General features: G+C 45.3%; 1 protein-coding gene, 2 non-coding genes and 1 pseudogene across 3 annotated transcripts; 1 reads left to right on the forward strand and 3 right to left on the reverse strand.

Moving 5' to 3' along the window:
* Nucleotides 1-7,718: 7,718 nt before the first annotated feature.
* Nucleotides 7,719-7,838, forward strand: LOC123117974 (U5 spliceosomal RNA). The gene has a single exon (XR_006457602.1). It is a non-coding gene; the product is annotated as a U5 spliceosomal RNA (small nuclear RNA).
* Nucleotides 7,839-8,329: 491 nt separating this feature from the next.
* Nucleotides 8,330-10,143, reverse strand: LOC123110125 (protein transport protein Sec61 subunit beta). The gene is made up of 2 exons (XM_044530571.1): nucleotides 9,987-10,143; nucleotides 8,330-8,816 (listed from the first exon to the last, which is right to left on the reverse strand). The coding sequence occupies exon 2, from the start codon at nucleotides 8,799-8,801 to the stop codon at nucleotides 8,562-8,564; it is 240 nt and encodes a 79-aa protein (XP_044386506.1). The 5' UTR covers nucleotides 8,802-8,816; nucleotides 9,987-10,143; the 3' UTR covers nucleotides 8,330-8,561.
* On the reverse strand, nucleotides 9,150-9,235 carry LOC123118300 (small nucleolar RNA snoR27). Its single transcript, XR_006457848.1, has one exon. It is a non-coding gene; the product is annotated as a small nucleolar RNA snoR27 (small nucleolar RNA).
* On the reverse strand, nucleotides 9,298-9,399 carry LOC123118299 (uncharacterized; annotated as a pseudogene).
* Nucleotides 10,144-14,215: the final 4,072 nt, after the last annotated feature.

A 14,215-nucleotide genomic window follows, 5' to 3' on the forward strand; every position in this document is an offset into this window, starting at 1 on the left:
ACCGCGGCGACCACCTCCTCCACGGCCACCTCCTCCCGCTGGCGACCGCATCCACTCCGCCGCCGGCGCCACCTCCCCTCCCTGGCTAGAGGTCCCCTCCCCTCCAAGGGCCCGCTGCCGATGAAGTCCGGCAAGGCCGGCTTCGAGGGCCCGCAGGAGGCGCAGCACCGCATCCGCATCACCCGCAGGAGGCGCAGCACCGCATCTGCATCACCCGCAGGAGGCACAACACCGCATCTCGCCAACTCGCTCAGCGCCGACGAGGCGACGCGGCACCCCGCGGAGTAGGCCCTCTCCTCTGTTACCATCCCGTCCTTCCCCTTTCCTCTGTCTCTCTCTCCCTCACGCATCTTCCGTCTCTCTTAGGTACATCTACAACAGCCCCGCCATGGATCCGGGAGATGAAGGGTGAGGTGGACGCCATCGCCCGGTGCCGGCTGCTGCCGCCGTTGGCGCGCAGCGTCCGGCGTGTGGCGGCGGTGGCTGCGCTAGCGTCGGAGGAGGCCGCGCGGCAGGGATGGTGCTGGGCGGAGCTGCCGCCGGAGCTCCTGCAGGAGGTGCTGGCACGGGTCGAGTCATTGGAGCCGCGGTGGCCGTGCTGCCGCGACGTGGTGGCGTGCGCCGGCATCTGCCAGACCTGGAGGGGCGTCGTTCGGGAGATCGTCCGTGTTCCCGAGGTGTCCGGGCATCTCACCTTCCCCATCTTTCTCAAGCAGGTAGTCGCTCCTGGCAACTCCGAATCCCTCTCTCGTTCGCTGGCTCCCTGGTCAACATCCATGTTGTTGTTCATTCAGCTGTCACTCCATGGTAGCCCGGTGTTTATATTAAGTTCTTAGATTAGTCACCAAAGTTTTTCTCTGTTGATGAGATTATCTATTACTATCTACTAGTAATTCAAGAGCAATTAGTTGATGAAACGTCTATTTTTGGCATACTTCAATTATGGCGATTGTGTTCAGCTTGACTAATTCTTTTGTGGGGCATCGAACACTGGCATCTACTAGTAGTGTTTTTCTTCTCTATTAACTAGTTATCTATGCATACCTTATTCTAAAGTGTGGAGTGTCAACTATTTCAGCAGCATCACATATTGCAAGTAACCTCTTTCTGTTTATGGAGTGTAAACAAAATAAGAGCCCACATACACTTGCATTTTTTCTGAACATTTAGCCCGTCCTGTTTAGTCGAAGGTTTTCCCTAGTAGTGATAACTCCCCCCCACTCTCCTGTCACCGCCCAGCGCACTGTTCCCACCGCTTCCTCTCTGCCTCACCGCCTCTCCGTCTCCTCCCCTCCAATGGCTCCACCTCACCCACCGCCGCGCCGCCCATTGACCCTCGTCGATCAGCGCATCGCCAGCATCCAGGAGCGCTGGCTGGCCGGGCTCCAGAACTAGGGCAGGGACCTGGAGTCGGCGTTGTGAGCGCTGTCCACCATCTGCTGATGTCCACCATGAGAGCCGGCCAATGCGGCGTCGATCGTTCCTGCTCCGTCGCTGATTCTGGACCTCGTCCTCCTTGGCTCGGTGCCGGCGCCGTCCACGGAGCTGACGCTTCTTGGGACCCCATTTGGCAGGGGAGTTTCTTGACCCCCGTCCAATGGTTTTCTCCTGTTGGCGCGTCGTCCTCATCGACCTCCGGCGTGGCCATGAGCACGGGGCCAATGCCGCAGCCCGTCGCCAGGGCCGGCTCCTCCTCTGCTCCGCCACCGCTCTCCTTCCCGCCGGGGTTTTCACCCCGACCTTTGTTCGCTGCAGCTGCGCAAGCTCCAGTGAGTCAAACCCCCCAATGCTTGCTTGTAGATGTAGATTAGGGTTTTATTTTCTTAGGCATGTGCTAGTAGTTAGTGGATTCGATCAGATTAGATAGATTCGAGTAGACCCGATTGGATTTGATCCCAATCAAATCCAATCGGACCGATCTATTCTTGTATCCTACAGTGTGTGTTCTAGGACAATTTTTTTCTGCTACTGCTAGTGTGTCCTAGGATTTGTGATCATGCTAGTAGTTGTGTTCATTCTAGTAGTTGTGTTCATGCTAGGGTTTGTGTTGATTGTTATACATGCATGTAATAGGACCATTTTAGGATGATGCCAAATGTGCATGGTACACATGGGTGCTATTGGCACTTGCACTTGCTATTTTTAGATGTTTGCATGCTTAGGATAGTGCATTGATCAGTGGCACTTGCCCATGAGCAAGTGCCACTGATCAGTGGCATTTGCTCATATCAGTGGCACTTGCTGTTGGGCAAGTCCACTAATCAGTGCCATTGCAAGTGTCATTGATCAATGTCATTTGCTCATGGCCAAATGCCACTGATTAGTGGCACTTGCTGTTGGGCAAGTGCACTGACCAGTGGCACTGGTCAGTGCACTTGCCCAACAGCAAGTGCCACTGATCAGTGGCATCTGGCCATGAGCAAATGCCATTGATCAGTGGCACTTGCTGTTGGGCAAGTGCACTGGTCAATGCCACTGACCAGTGGCATTTGCCCAACAGCAAGTGCCCATTTTGCAAAGATTTTGTGCACTAATACTTGTCCTCTTGCCTGGCAAGATATTAAAGAGTGACTGGGATGTGGCGGGTGGAGGAGCTTAGGTGGTGGCCGGACCTGAGAGCGCTGAGGATTTCATCCCCATGAACAGGTGGCTCAGGACGGTGGACCTGCCTGGCAGGATCGCCTTCATGAGCCTGCCTCGTTCAAGGGGACGATCTCCGAGGCAGGGCCACGAGGAGGGGGCATGGGAGCCGCTTTGCTTCTACCAGCAGACCAAGGACAACGAGGACCTCGTCATGCTCGTCGTTCCTCACAAGTTTGTGGAGGTGATGAACACATGGCTGGCCATCAAGCGACTCCCGCGCGCGGTCAGGCTGTCGGCGAACAAGCGGTGCGTGTTCTGGGTGCAGGTCCAAAACTTCGAGGGGCACATGGTGCTTGGCCGGGGCTGGAACTACTTATGCCGCCGCCACCGGATCGTCCTCGGCGACCTCATCGTTGTGCGCATCTCAGGACTCAGACTGAAGGTTCAGATCTACAACCACGACTCCTCGGTCATGTGTAGATTTTGTTGCAGCAGACACAACTGCGTTGGTGACATCGAGCATGCTATGTAGTTAAGTTAAGTTGTTAGTGTTGAATTTTTATGGTGTGTGGCTAGACTTATGCGGGGAACTTGTGCTGGAAACATGTTAATATTTTGGCCAGGAGCAGCACCCTGACGTGGAGCAAGGAAGGAGGATGCCCCTGATGTTAACCTTAAGTAGTTTGCTGTCATTTCTTTGCTTGCTTGCTTGCTTTGTTTGATCTTACTTTGTTTGTGCAGTTGTGCTGATCATGTGGTGGTAAGGCCACCACATTTGAATGGGGTGAGCAGAACACAAACGTTGTTTTCAACCATGCAGTTGAAGTTTGCATCTGCTCACACCCTAAGCACAAAAACGGCAACCAAACAGCAGGGGGTAAGTGCCCCTCCATGCGATGCAGACAACTAAACAAGTTGCATCTGCTGCATATGAGGCTGCATTTCAAGAACCAAGCTGGGTTGAGATGGACATGCAATGCAGAAACTGTTGCAAACTGAAACCAAACACGCCCCAAGTGTTGCTCGACTTGGGGAAAGTAGTAAAAGCCGCTGCAGAATATCATCTCTGTAGTAAAACCCGTTGTTACATTTCATCTGTTTGAATATTGTGAGATGTGTAGCTTATTAGCAAAACATGCAGTGCAGTTAACGAAGGCCAGCAATAACAGTCACGCGTTTGCACGCACCATGTGTGTTGTGTACCTGGTTGAACGACCGTTGGATTCAAAATTCCTCATCAGCCCCATGGATCCAACGTTATCGGCAACAACTCCAGCCATTGAGCGGAGCCCCACAGTGGGTGACAACTGTCGTAGTGCTAAATCTGACAGTAAGATATGTGTATGTATAGTCTTTGTCTTCTGGGAGTTGCTCTTGCATATGAGTGTGACATTACAAAGATCGCGATCGTATAGCCGGATGCCAGAGGCAGGCTTATATAGAGTGTCACGTACTCCTGCGCCCGTGAACTAGGCCACGTTACAGGATGTCATAATGTATATAATGTATACTAATTCATGTCCACTACTGGCGGTAAGGGACGTCCATAATCATAAGTCATAGTGCCTGGTAATGTCAAGCTTTAATACTTGATGACGGGTCTGGCTGGTGGCCTTCTGTATAATCTGAGTGACAGTAAACCTACTGACGGTGTACCGCTTGATGTACAAACCGGGTGACCATCATCAAACTGACAGGTGAATCGGCTGAAGGCTGAAGCAGTCTTTCCGACCTTAATTGGATATTTTAAAGACACGTCGATGCAATCATATCCCATCTTAACTGGATATGTATATTTCTAAGTTTTCACAGTTTTGGCTTGTACATTCATAATGATACCATGAGTGCTTTAGGCCATCCATAACATATGTTTTCGGATACCCCCATACAATTACAACCTATCTTTTCTCAATGGGCACAAAATATCCATGTTACTGGGCCCGACATAATAGCTCTTGATGCAACAACAAGTACTAGCTTAACGTGGGGAGGCGGCGAGTTAGTAGCAGTAGGTCGCAAAGTGGCTTTGTTACCTATTCCATTAGGAACCGCATTTTTTAGTGATATTTAGGTGTTTCATATCTTTTAAACTAGAATCCTATTTTGATTTTTACATATATTTAAATCCCAGTGAAAAGACCTTTCGAACAAGACCGATATTAGATGTATTTTTTTAAATCATTTAAATTTTGTTGTTTCACAAACTGATTGGAATAAAATTCACAACTGCTAGCACCTATTCAAGAATTTATTTAATTCTAAAATGATTTTCATGATTCAATTAATTGCAACTAAGAAAAATGATTTAATAATAATCAAAAACTATTTTAGTTTTTGGAACAAGTGGTTTCAGCTATACCAAAACAATGATTTCAAGTTTTTCTAGTTTCACTAATTAGAAATATTTCAGAACATATATTTCAGTAATTTCAATATTTTTTTCAACTTATCTTAGTTGAAATACTTCACAGATCACATAGTTCACTTATTTCGAATATTTATTAAACATACTCCCTCTGTCCCAAAATATAAGAACGTTTTTAACACTACACTAGTGTCGAAAACGTTCTTATATTATGGGACAGAGGGAGTACATCTCAGTAATTTGAGTACATATTTTTGAGTTTACTTATCTAAAATATTTCATGAATCATATTTTGATTTATTTAAGTTATTACAAAAGAGTTATTTTCAATTATTCATATCCACTATTTCATTTATTATAAATGGTTTCACTATTGAAAAACTAGATTTTAGTTATTACAATTTTTGAAAAATTATTTAACCACTAACTACAAAGAGAACTCATTCAAAAATTCAAAAAATGAATTCCACATACCTAAAAAATATTCCATTTGAGTGGTGCAAAAAAAAACTTAGATATGTATTAATATTCCTCTAAAATGGAGTGGAATATTTGAAATATGTTTCAATTCTATTAAAATAAATTAATTTTCATGAAACTGATTTAAAATATGATTGAAACACAAAATATAACTACTTCAAATGTATCAAAAGTGGTATTTTTGTAAAGGTATTCTCGCTAGAAATTCAAATATATAAAAAAATCAAAAAAATATTTAGAAAAAATCACTTACCTCAAATAGGAAAAGCAACATTGTTTTTGAATATATAACAAAATAAACAAATATTTAAAAGAAATCACTTATCTAAAACATGAAATGCAAAAAAAAACATGCAAGTGTCATCCTCTATCGCCCCCACTTGCGCTAAGACCTCCCAAAGTTGGTATTAGGCAGCATCAACATCTTGTACCATCAAATACTATTGTCATACTGTGGCATCCGCTTGGGACATACCCTAGCACGAGACCTCCTATTGGATGCCAGCGTGCGTCAAATAGAAGCTTTTGTTGAAGGGCGCATGTTAATAGCCCGGCCGATTGGCAAGTGTCGAGTGAATTAAACATGTCACAAGAAACCGCAAAAATGTGGAGTCGAACTCCTGACCTCGCACCAGGGAGCAATGTACAAATGATGATTTGATAAAAACGAAGCACTAAGATTTTGTTCCTGGTATTTATGTTGGCAGAGGAGAAAGTTAGTGCATAATGAAAAGGTTCAGGAAAACCTAAGCTCATAGTAATGGCAATCAGAGCTTTGGTTGCTAACTATACTATAGCGAGTGAAGCAGAGGCAACAATCAAGTGACATGGCTGAGAAAGACCAAGGAGCAACTATATGAAGCTAAACGTGGATGGGGTTTTTGACCCATACTTACTCAAGGGCTCGTATCGCGCTGTCATCAAAGACTCGAATGGCAGATTCGTCGTGGCGGGAAATGGGGAAATCGATTGATGCGGATATGCACTTATGGCCGAGGCGCACTGGCCTTACGGGTTGGTCTCAATTTGGCAACTATATTCGGATGTAACCGCATAAAGGTGAACTCTAATAACATCGAGGTGATAGAGATAATGAACAATGTGGGGTCACTCTTTAGGTCTATCGGTGGCAGTTTCTGATAATACATATCACCTTTGCGCGTGATTTCCTACATATTTTTTTTGACGATGCTACTAGAGAGACTAATTGTGTTGCACTTGATTTAGCCAAATTAGCTGGAAGTAAGGTTTGTGCGGAGTGGATGGAAGATCCATCCATAGAGATAGTTGATACTCTTGTAAAAGAAAACATGGTGATCACCTTGCAATAAAAAGAGTACTTTGATGTAAAAGAAAAGTCCTAAGTTGAGCCGCAGATCCTTTAAAAAATCAAGATTTTATGGAAAAAAGGTCAACGAAATGTTCTTGATAAATTTTAATAATGTTTGAAAATCGTGAAGAAATTATGAAATTCGAATAAACTTTTAAAACATGAACAGTTTTTAAAAAACTATTTTTCCTAATCCCAAACATTTATTGAAATTTCTTATATATATGATGAACAAATTTTAGATATACATTGAACATTTTTTTAAGATATGCTGAAAAATTATTGAATACACACTGAACATTATTGTGGCATGTGTTAATTTTTTTAATATGCGTTGAACACTTTTATGTGCTAAACTATTTTAAATAACATGTTTTTAAAAATACGTTGAACATTATCTTAATTACAGTAAACATTTTTCTTATACATACGATGAACATTTTCGTAAGACACGGTGAACCCTTTGTATAATATACACAAAAAAGAGAAGAAAAACAAATAAACAGAATGAAAAATACGGAAGGAAAAGCCAGAAGAAGAAACAAATGCAAAAAAGGGAAAGAAAAAACCCGAAACACAAAACTGGAAGAAAAGGGGAAAACCCCGAGTAGCATTTTTTTAGGGAAGAAAAACACGAGTAGCAGACTGCGACCGAAAAAGAACAAGCAGCGGATGCGCGCACGTGGGCCGGCTTGTCACACTGTGGGCCTCTGGCATCCATTGGGACGTATCCCGATAGGCCTAGTACACACCCGCAGTATCAGGAAGGAATGTCGCTCAATGGGCCGGCAACCAGTCCAAAACCCATTGTTACAAGAAAAACAAAAAAGGTGCCAATCGTTTAGTCCCACCTCGCCTGGGAATGGGGAGAGAGCAGGGAGCTCAGCTAAATAAGATCGTTTCCCTCAAAAAAAAAAAAAGCTAAATAAGATCGTGGGGTGCAGACGGTGAAAGGCACGCAGCTGCGTGGTGAGCACAAAGCGAACTATTCTTTCGCCTTTTACTAAAGAATACCGTGTGCACGCCACATTAAGCAGCATACCCTAATTTTTAAAGGGGGTCTTCTCCTTGTGAGAAGGCCCCAAAAATATTGAATTTGAAATATTTGTGGTGTTATGACAAAATTCCTAAATGGTTGCTAAAGTGATTGAATTGTTTACAAGCATAAGCAATTGATATCCATCTTTGAAATGTGGAACAAAAACAAAATACCAAGTTAAATCATTTAGTTATACCAAGCGACTGGTAAATTTACAACCGTTAATCATTTAGTTATACCAAGCGACTGGTAAATTTACAACCGTTAATCATTCCCAAGTTAGACACCACAAACTGGATTTTTATCATCAGTTAACTACTATAGTGACTAAGAATTCAGAAAGCGACAATTCAGAGATTTGCCAAGCATAAGTTTTTACACAACCGGAACATTTGATTCAGTCTCAGGAACCAATCTATTCCCTCCGTCCCACAATACAGGACGTTTATGCAAGCTACATAAGTTGCAAAAACGTCTTTTGTTATCGGACGGAGGGAGTCTAATACTACAGCAATGGCTTGTATGCAACATATATTTGAAACAAAGCACGGACCCAGGAAGATTAACTGTAATAAAGAACGAGTGACAAGCCAAAGCACCTTCTTGCAAGGATTCGACCATAACGTCTCATCTCAGTATATATTATCAGGTATATAAACTTATATGCTAATATGGAAATGTCTTCAGGATCCGACAGTCATTTGCTATGCAGTTATTTAAGTCTATGGGTTCATCTGTTCATAGGGGCAGCTTGCATATGGAACCTAACGGTAAAGCTTGCCGAAAACATGGAGCACAGCAACGACGGCAACAAACCCTATGCTCATGATCAGAACAGCATTTGGGGACATCTTGCGCCCAGCAGCCTCGTCAGTGTAGAACTGAAGCATCGTACTGGCGCCACCACCACCTCCAGCAGCAGCACCGCTGGTGGTTCTACGTCTGCGCAAGCTTGCCGCAGCTGCTGCACTCCCTCTTGCAGGTGCGTCGCCATTAATCACCATCTTGTTCTTATCTATCTGCATGGAAGTATGAATTCTGATCAAAATGCTTGTAAATCATAAATAACCAAAACATAAAGAGTGTTCCGAATGACCCAACCTGAATCTACGAAACCAAACTCGGAATCTATGGATACAAAACCAAATTCAGAATCTATGGATGAACATGCGATCGAACATCTCGTGTCTAGAAAGAAAGACAGACGGACCGACACACAACTGTACATTATACCATTATATGACTTACTTTTTTGCAAACATAGGGAAGTCAAAAGCCAGCAAAGTATACTACTCAGAGAACAAAAAAACCTCTACAAAACAATAAGGAAAGGTTAAGAACTTCAAGTGTGCCTTGGATCTCAGCAGGTAATGTTTTCTTCAGTACTTGAGAAGTTCGAGATAGATAACGCAGTTTACAATCACATCATCGATCCATGACTTGGAGCAACGAAAAGCCATAAACAAACAAACAAGCAAATTAAACAAAAGAAGAAGATGATAGCATCTCAGACTACATAGTCCCCAATGTTTTTCTTCACTGTCAAAAGTCAACTCAAAGTGCAAGGATGAGTAAACTTGGATGTAACATCACGGATGCTCTGGAGAACAAACAAATCAAAACGGCACAAGCAAAATCTCACAGCTATAAACCAATAGAAACTATAGTACATCTCTCCCAATCTCATCTTTCTTTATATGAGCAGTCGGTTTCTTGAAGCAGAAACAGAAACAGCGGTTGCAATATCCAGAGAAGAAAATGCAGAAGTCAGCATCAGCACCTCTATCTCTTTCCCAGCCGTCACCTCTCTTTATCAATCAGCAATCAGAACAAAATTCACATCCAGCAAAACTATAAGGATCTGCATTAGCAATTCTTGCATGTGTAGCACAACAAAGCAGCAGGAAAATCGCAGCGGAAGCGCACACACACACACGTCTAAAATCGTGTCACATATCTCCTCCCCCTCCCCCGATCCCGCCCAGCCCCGGGCGCCGCAGTTCCCTCCGCACCTCGCCGCCCCGGTCCAGCGCCGAGTGTCCGCGGATCTAGGTCCGTCGACAGCGTCCAACAACACGTCGGCATCCATTTCCCCGCCCCAGCCCCGCGGATCCACCGCCGCGCCCTCCCAAGGTAAGCTATCTCTCCGTTGCTCGATCTGAGAAAGAAATCGGGGGAAGGGAACGAACCTGTGAAACTGCAGCGACGGCGGCGGCGGGAAGGCGTCGTCCGGCGACCGGGGAAGAGATCTGGGAGGAAATAGGGCAACTGCTAGAGAGAGCGTTATTTATTTTATTTTTCGTTCTCTTCCCTAAAATAGGGCTGTTGGGAACGCGGTTGATGGGCCTGGTAGCCGGGCTTATGCTGGATCTGCATAGGACAATCAAGCCCTTTTTTTTTTTTTTGCTAAGACGTGTAAGGGGCAGACCTGGCCGAACGGGGCCGGCCCGGCCCATCATAATCGTGCCTGGCATGGCCCAGCCCTCCATGACACGATATTAGCCGGGTCGTGCCCGGCCGCCCCCCGTGCTTCCCCCTCTAGTTCAGGCACGACCCAGAAGCTATACGGGCCGGGCCGGCGGCACGCCAGGCACGCCTGGCCTGCTAGGCTGTTTTGGGCCAAATTTGGCCTACTGGGCTATTTTTTCGGCTATATATATATGTCAAAAAAATCTTAAATAAGAATAAAAATAAATAGACGGGTCGTGCCATGCCGGCCCGCGTGCTCAGCCTTCAAGCCCAGGCACAGCCCCTGGCGTGCCGCGTGCCTATAGTAAGGGCAACTCTAACACGCCGATGTATTTCGTCTGCCTACGTCCATTTGAGTCTGCACGGTAAAAAAAATGACCCAACGTGCCGACGCAAATGGATAGACATATGTTTTCTTGTCCGTTCGACCCATTTCTGACCCAAATTTGGGTCGGGGTTGCGTCCGTCCGAACACGTCATGGACGCCCATCGCGTCCTCCCATTGTCCTCCCCTAGCCCGCTAGCTAGTCGGTGCCACATCATTTCATTCCCAAATTTCCTCTCAACCCCCTCACTAGAGTCATGGCCAACGCGCTCAACCCCGTCGTTGCCTTTTTCCCTGCCGTCCCCATCCCCGTCGTGGCCGCCCGCGTCGTGGCCCCAAAGAAGTCAAAGAAGGAGATGGCCACGGAGCGGATAGCGGGCCGACCGGAGGAGGAAAGAGAAGGCAAAAGAAGAAGTCGCGGTCACTCACGCACAAGTCGCCACTCCGAACACCGAGGCCATCACCGCCAAGGCCATGCAAACCACCCTCCTCCTTCTAGGGTTCCGCCAGCCGACCCTTCTGTCGCCACCACCGCACCGACCAGCACGGGCTCGTCGGCAACCTGGCCGCATAGGCTTCCGGACTCATCGCGCTTGTCAACATCGCCGACATATGGGTACCTCCCCGAACACAACCTGACAGCAATGTCCTGCTTCTCCACCTCACTTCAGGACGGCTAGCTGAAAATGGGCGATTCCATGCTGGTCGTCCCTGTACTGGCTCCCATTGACCTCAACGCCACACATGTCTTATTTCACCACGACCCTGACCATGGAGGAGATCTGGAGCATTAAAGAAGAAAACACAAGTATATGAGTGGAAGTCGCATTGACTGTCATGATGGAACTTACCATAAGAAGCAACAATCAAATGGAGCAAATTCCAGCCACACCAGCGCTTCTAGAGAGAAGATGGCACCCGCCATGCCTGCTTGCGCTAGTGCTCGGCCAGGTGGCGTCACCTCCTCCTGGTCGGTTATTTTACCTCGGTGGCTTCGGATCACAAAATAGAGCTAGAGCTACAGAGAGATTAAAAAACTTCACCAAAATGAAGAACTCTAGCCGCCGGAAGGGATCCGGATGGGGGACGATAGAAGGGCTTCGCTACGCCATCAACCCAACCAAAGAGACTTCGACACCAACCATCATTATCATCGCCATGGTAATACCAAACCCTAGGTGGATTCCTACTTGTATTACTTTGATCATTCATCCATGATTACCATGATTGTCCCTTTGATGTTTGTTGTCTTTATGTCTGATTAAAACTCCTAGTTCTCGGTGATACGGGGGAACCTAGTATGTTTAGGTGTTGAATGCCGAGCGTACTCTACATCCTCCTTGTATGTTTAGGTTAATAATATTTTTCGATGTTGGGTGAAGTCGACACTTGCCCTTCGGGATGTAAAGGTTATTACTATCGATGCATTGTTGGGTTTGTGGAGGTACTGAGGTCATAGCTATCTCCCTCCTTTCCCGACCGCTCGATAGGGGATTACCGAAGAACGCCTTTAGCTACGTCCACTAAGAGACCCTTAATCGTTGTTGTCGTAACCTACATGCCGAGAGGCGAGAGGAACCGTGGTGACATATGTGTTACACGGCTACGCCATTTATGCACGTATCTGTACATGGATCCGCCCACTTATAAAGTATACAAACTGTCTTAGTTATCCAAAACTAGACTATGCATTCGCATATATCTTTATCCAGAGAAGAAATTTTATGTATCTTTATAATGGTTCACTAGTAGAAAAAGGACCTAATATGAGACACATTAGTGTCGGTTTGATTTTGAGCCGGCACTAATGTGTCCATTAGTGCCGGTTCCAACGACTAGCCGGCCATTCTCATTAGTACCGGTTCGTGGTGAACCTTTAGCACCGGTTCGTGCCACAAACCGGTACTAAAGAGAGTGGTGGCAGGGTGTTGTCAGCCTGGGGCCCCTCCAGCACCTTTAGTACCGGTTCGTGACACGAACCGGTACTAAAGGTCAACGTACATAAACCCTTCGTCCACCCGAACCACTCTGTTCTTCCCTTTTCCCCTCACTTCCTCTGTTCTTCCCCTCTCTTCCTCGAGCTCCTCACAAATTTTGCCCAAAATTTGTCAAGATTTGAAGGCCCCCATCCATTCAAATGATCACAAAGGTTAGCAACTTTGTCCTTTCAACTCTCATTGCTAGATTAGCTCTTGCAATGCTTTGTATAGTGATTAATTTGGAAGGAATTATATTTGCTAGTATTTGATTTATATGCAATTTGAGGTCAAAAATAACACTTAGTTTGAATATGTAGGTGTGGTTTACTTAGTGCCTTCTAAATCTCCGTTGTAACCACCGTCGATCGCCCGCACCGTCCCGTCGCCGGCACCACCTTGTGGTGAGTCTCTTGTTCATGAATGTTTTACATTACCAAATTGATGTTTGTGTGATTTGGATATATAGTTACTCGTATAATTATCTTACTCGTACGTTGTTTGTTATACATAGTGCCATGCTTTTGATATCCGTCCCCGTCGGCCCTCGTCCTTGTTATGATTCGGATGTGGTATATTCTCTTTTAAAACTAGTTGTTGCATTTCGTGTTTATGACAAATTATGCCCATCAAGTTGACATAGATATTTTTATCTAGGAGGTATGTGAACCGGAAATTCCAACCGACCCTATTGTCGAGAGGTTAAATTTAGTTGAAAGAGAAAAGGAGTATTTGAAAGAAAAACTGAAAAGAATTGAGGGGGAGAAGATGGAATTGGAGTTGCATGTTGCCGATGTCGTCGATGATACAAGACCAAGATGGAGAAAATGAGGTTGAAGATTAGAAAGATTAGAAAATATGTCATTGATAGTGTGGCTTGGTATCATTATGTTGTTGGATCAATTGTTACCTTAGTTGCGATCTTCATCGCATTTGTTGTTGCATTTAAATTCTTTAGCTAGAGAGTTATTTGTATGTTGCATTTAATTAAGTGTTGTATATGAACTTTATATATAAACTTTATGTATGAACTTTATGTATCAACTTGTATTAATTTGGTCTATTCGGTGTTATGTAATGAAGATGAGCCGACAATGGATGTATGATGACCGATGCTCTCCCGAGTTCATTAATGGCATGCATACTTTTCTGCGGGCCTCCGAGGCAAACAAGCGGGCGGATGGTTTTATGCCTTGTCCATGTGCTAGTTGTAAGAATGGTCACAGTTACTCTACGTCAAAAACCATTCACGTCCACCTATTTAAGTCCGGTTTCATGCCCCACTATAATGTTTGGACCAAGCACGAAGAAATAGGGGTTATGATGGAAGACAATGAAGAAGAAGAGGACGACGACGGCTATCCTGGCCATGGGTTCCCTGAATACGATGATACAACAATGGGGGAAGAAGCTGAGCCGGCAATGCGGGAAGAAGCTAAAGAAGAGGCATCAGATGAGCCCGCTTTGATCTAGGTCGGGCCATTGCCGATGCAAAGAGAAACTGCGCAAGTGATCTGGAGAGGACGAAGTTGCAGCGCATGTTAGAGGATCACAAGAAATTCTTGTACCCGAATTGCGAAGCTGACAAAAAAAAGTTGGGAACCACACTTGAATTGCTGCAATGGAAGGCAGAGAGTGGTGTATCTGA

This window comes from Triticum aestivum, chromosome 5B (genome assembly GCF_018294505.1).
Source record: "Triticum aestivum cultivar Chinese Spring chromosome 5B, IWGSC CS RefSeq v2.1, whole genome shotgun sequence".
Classification (NCBI taxonomy): domain Eukaryota; kingdom Viridiplantae; phylum Streptophyta; class Magnoliopsida; order Poales; family Poaceae; genus Triticum; species Triticum aestivum.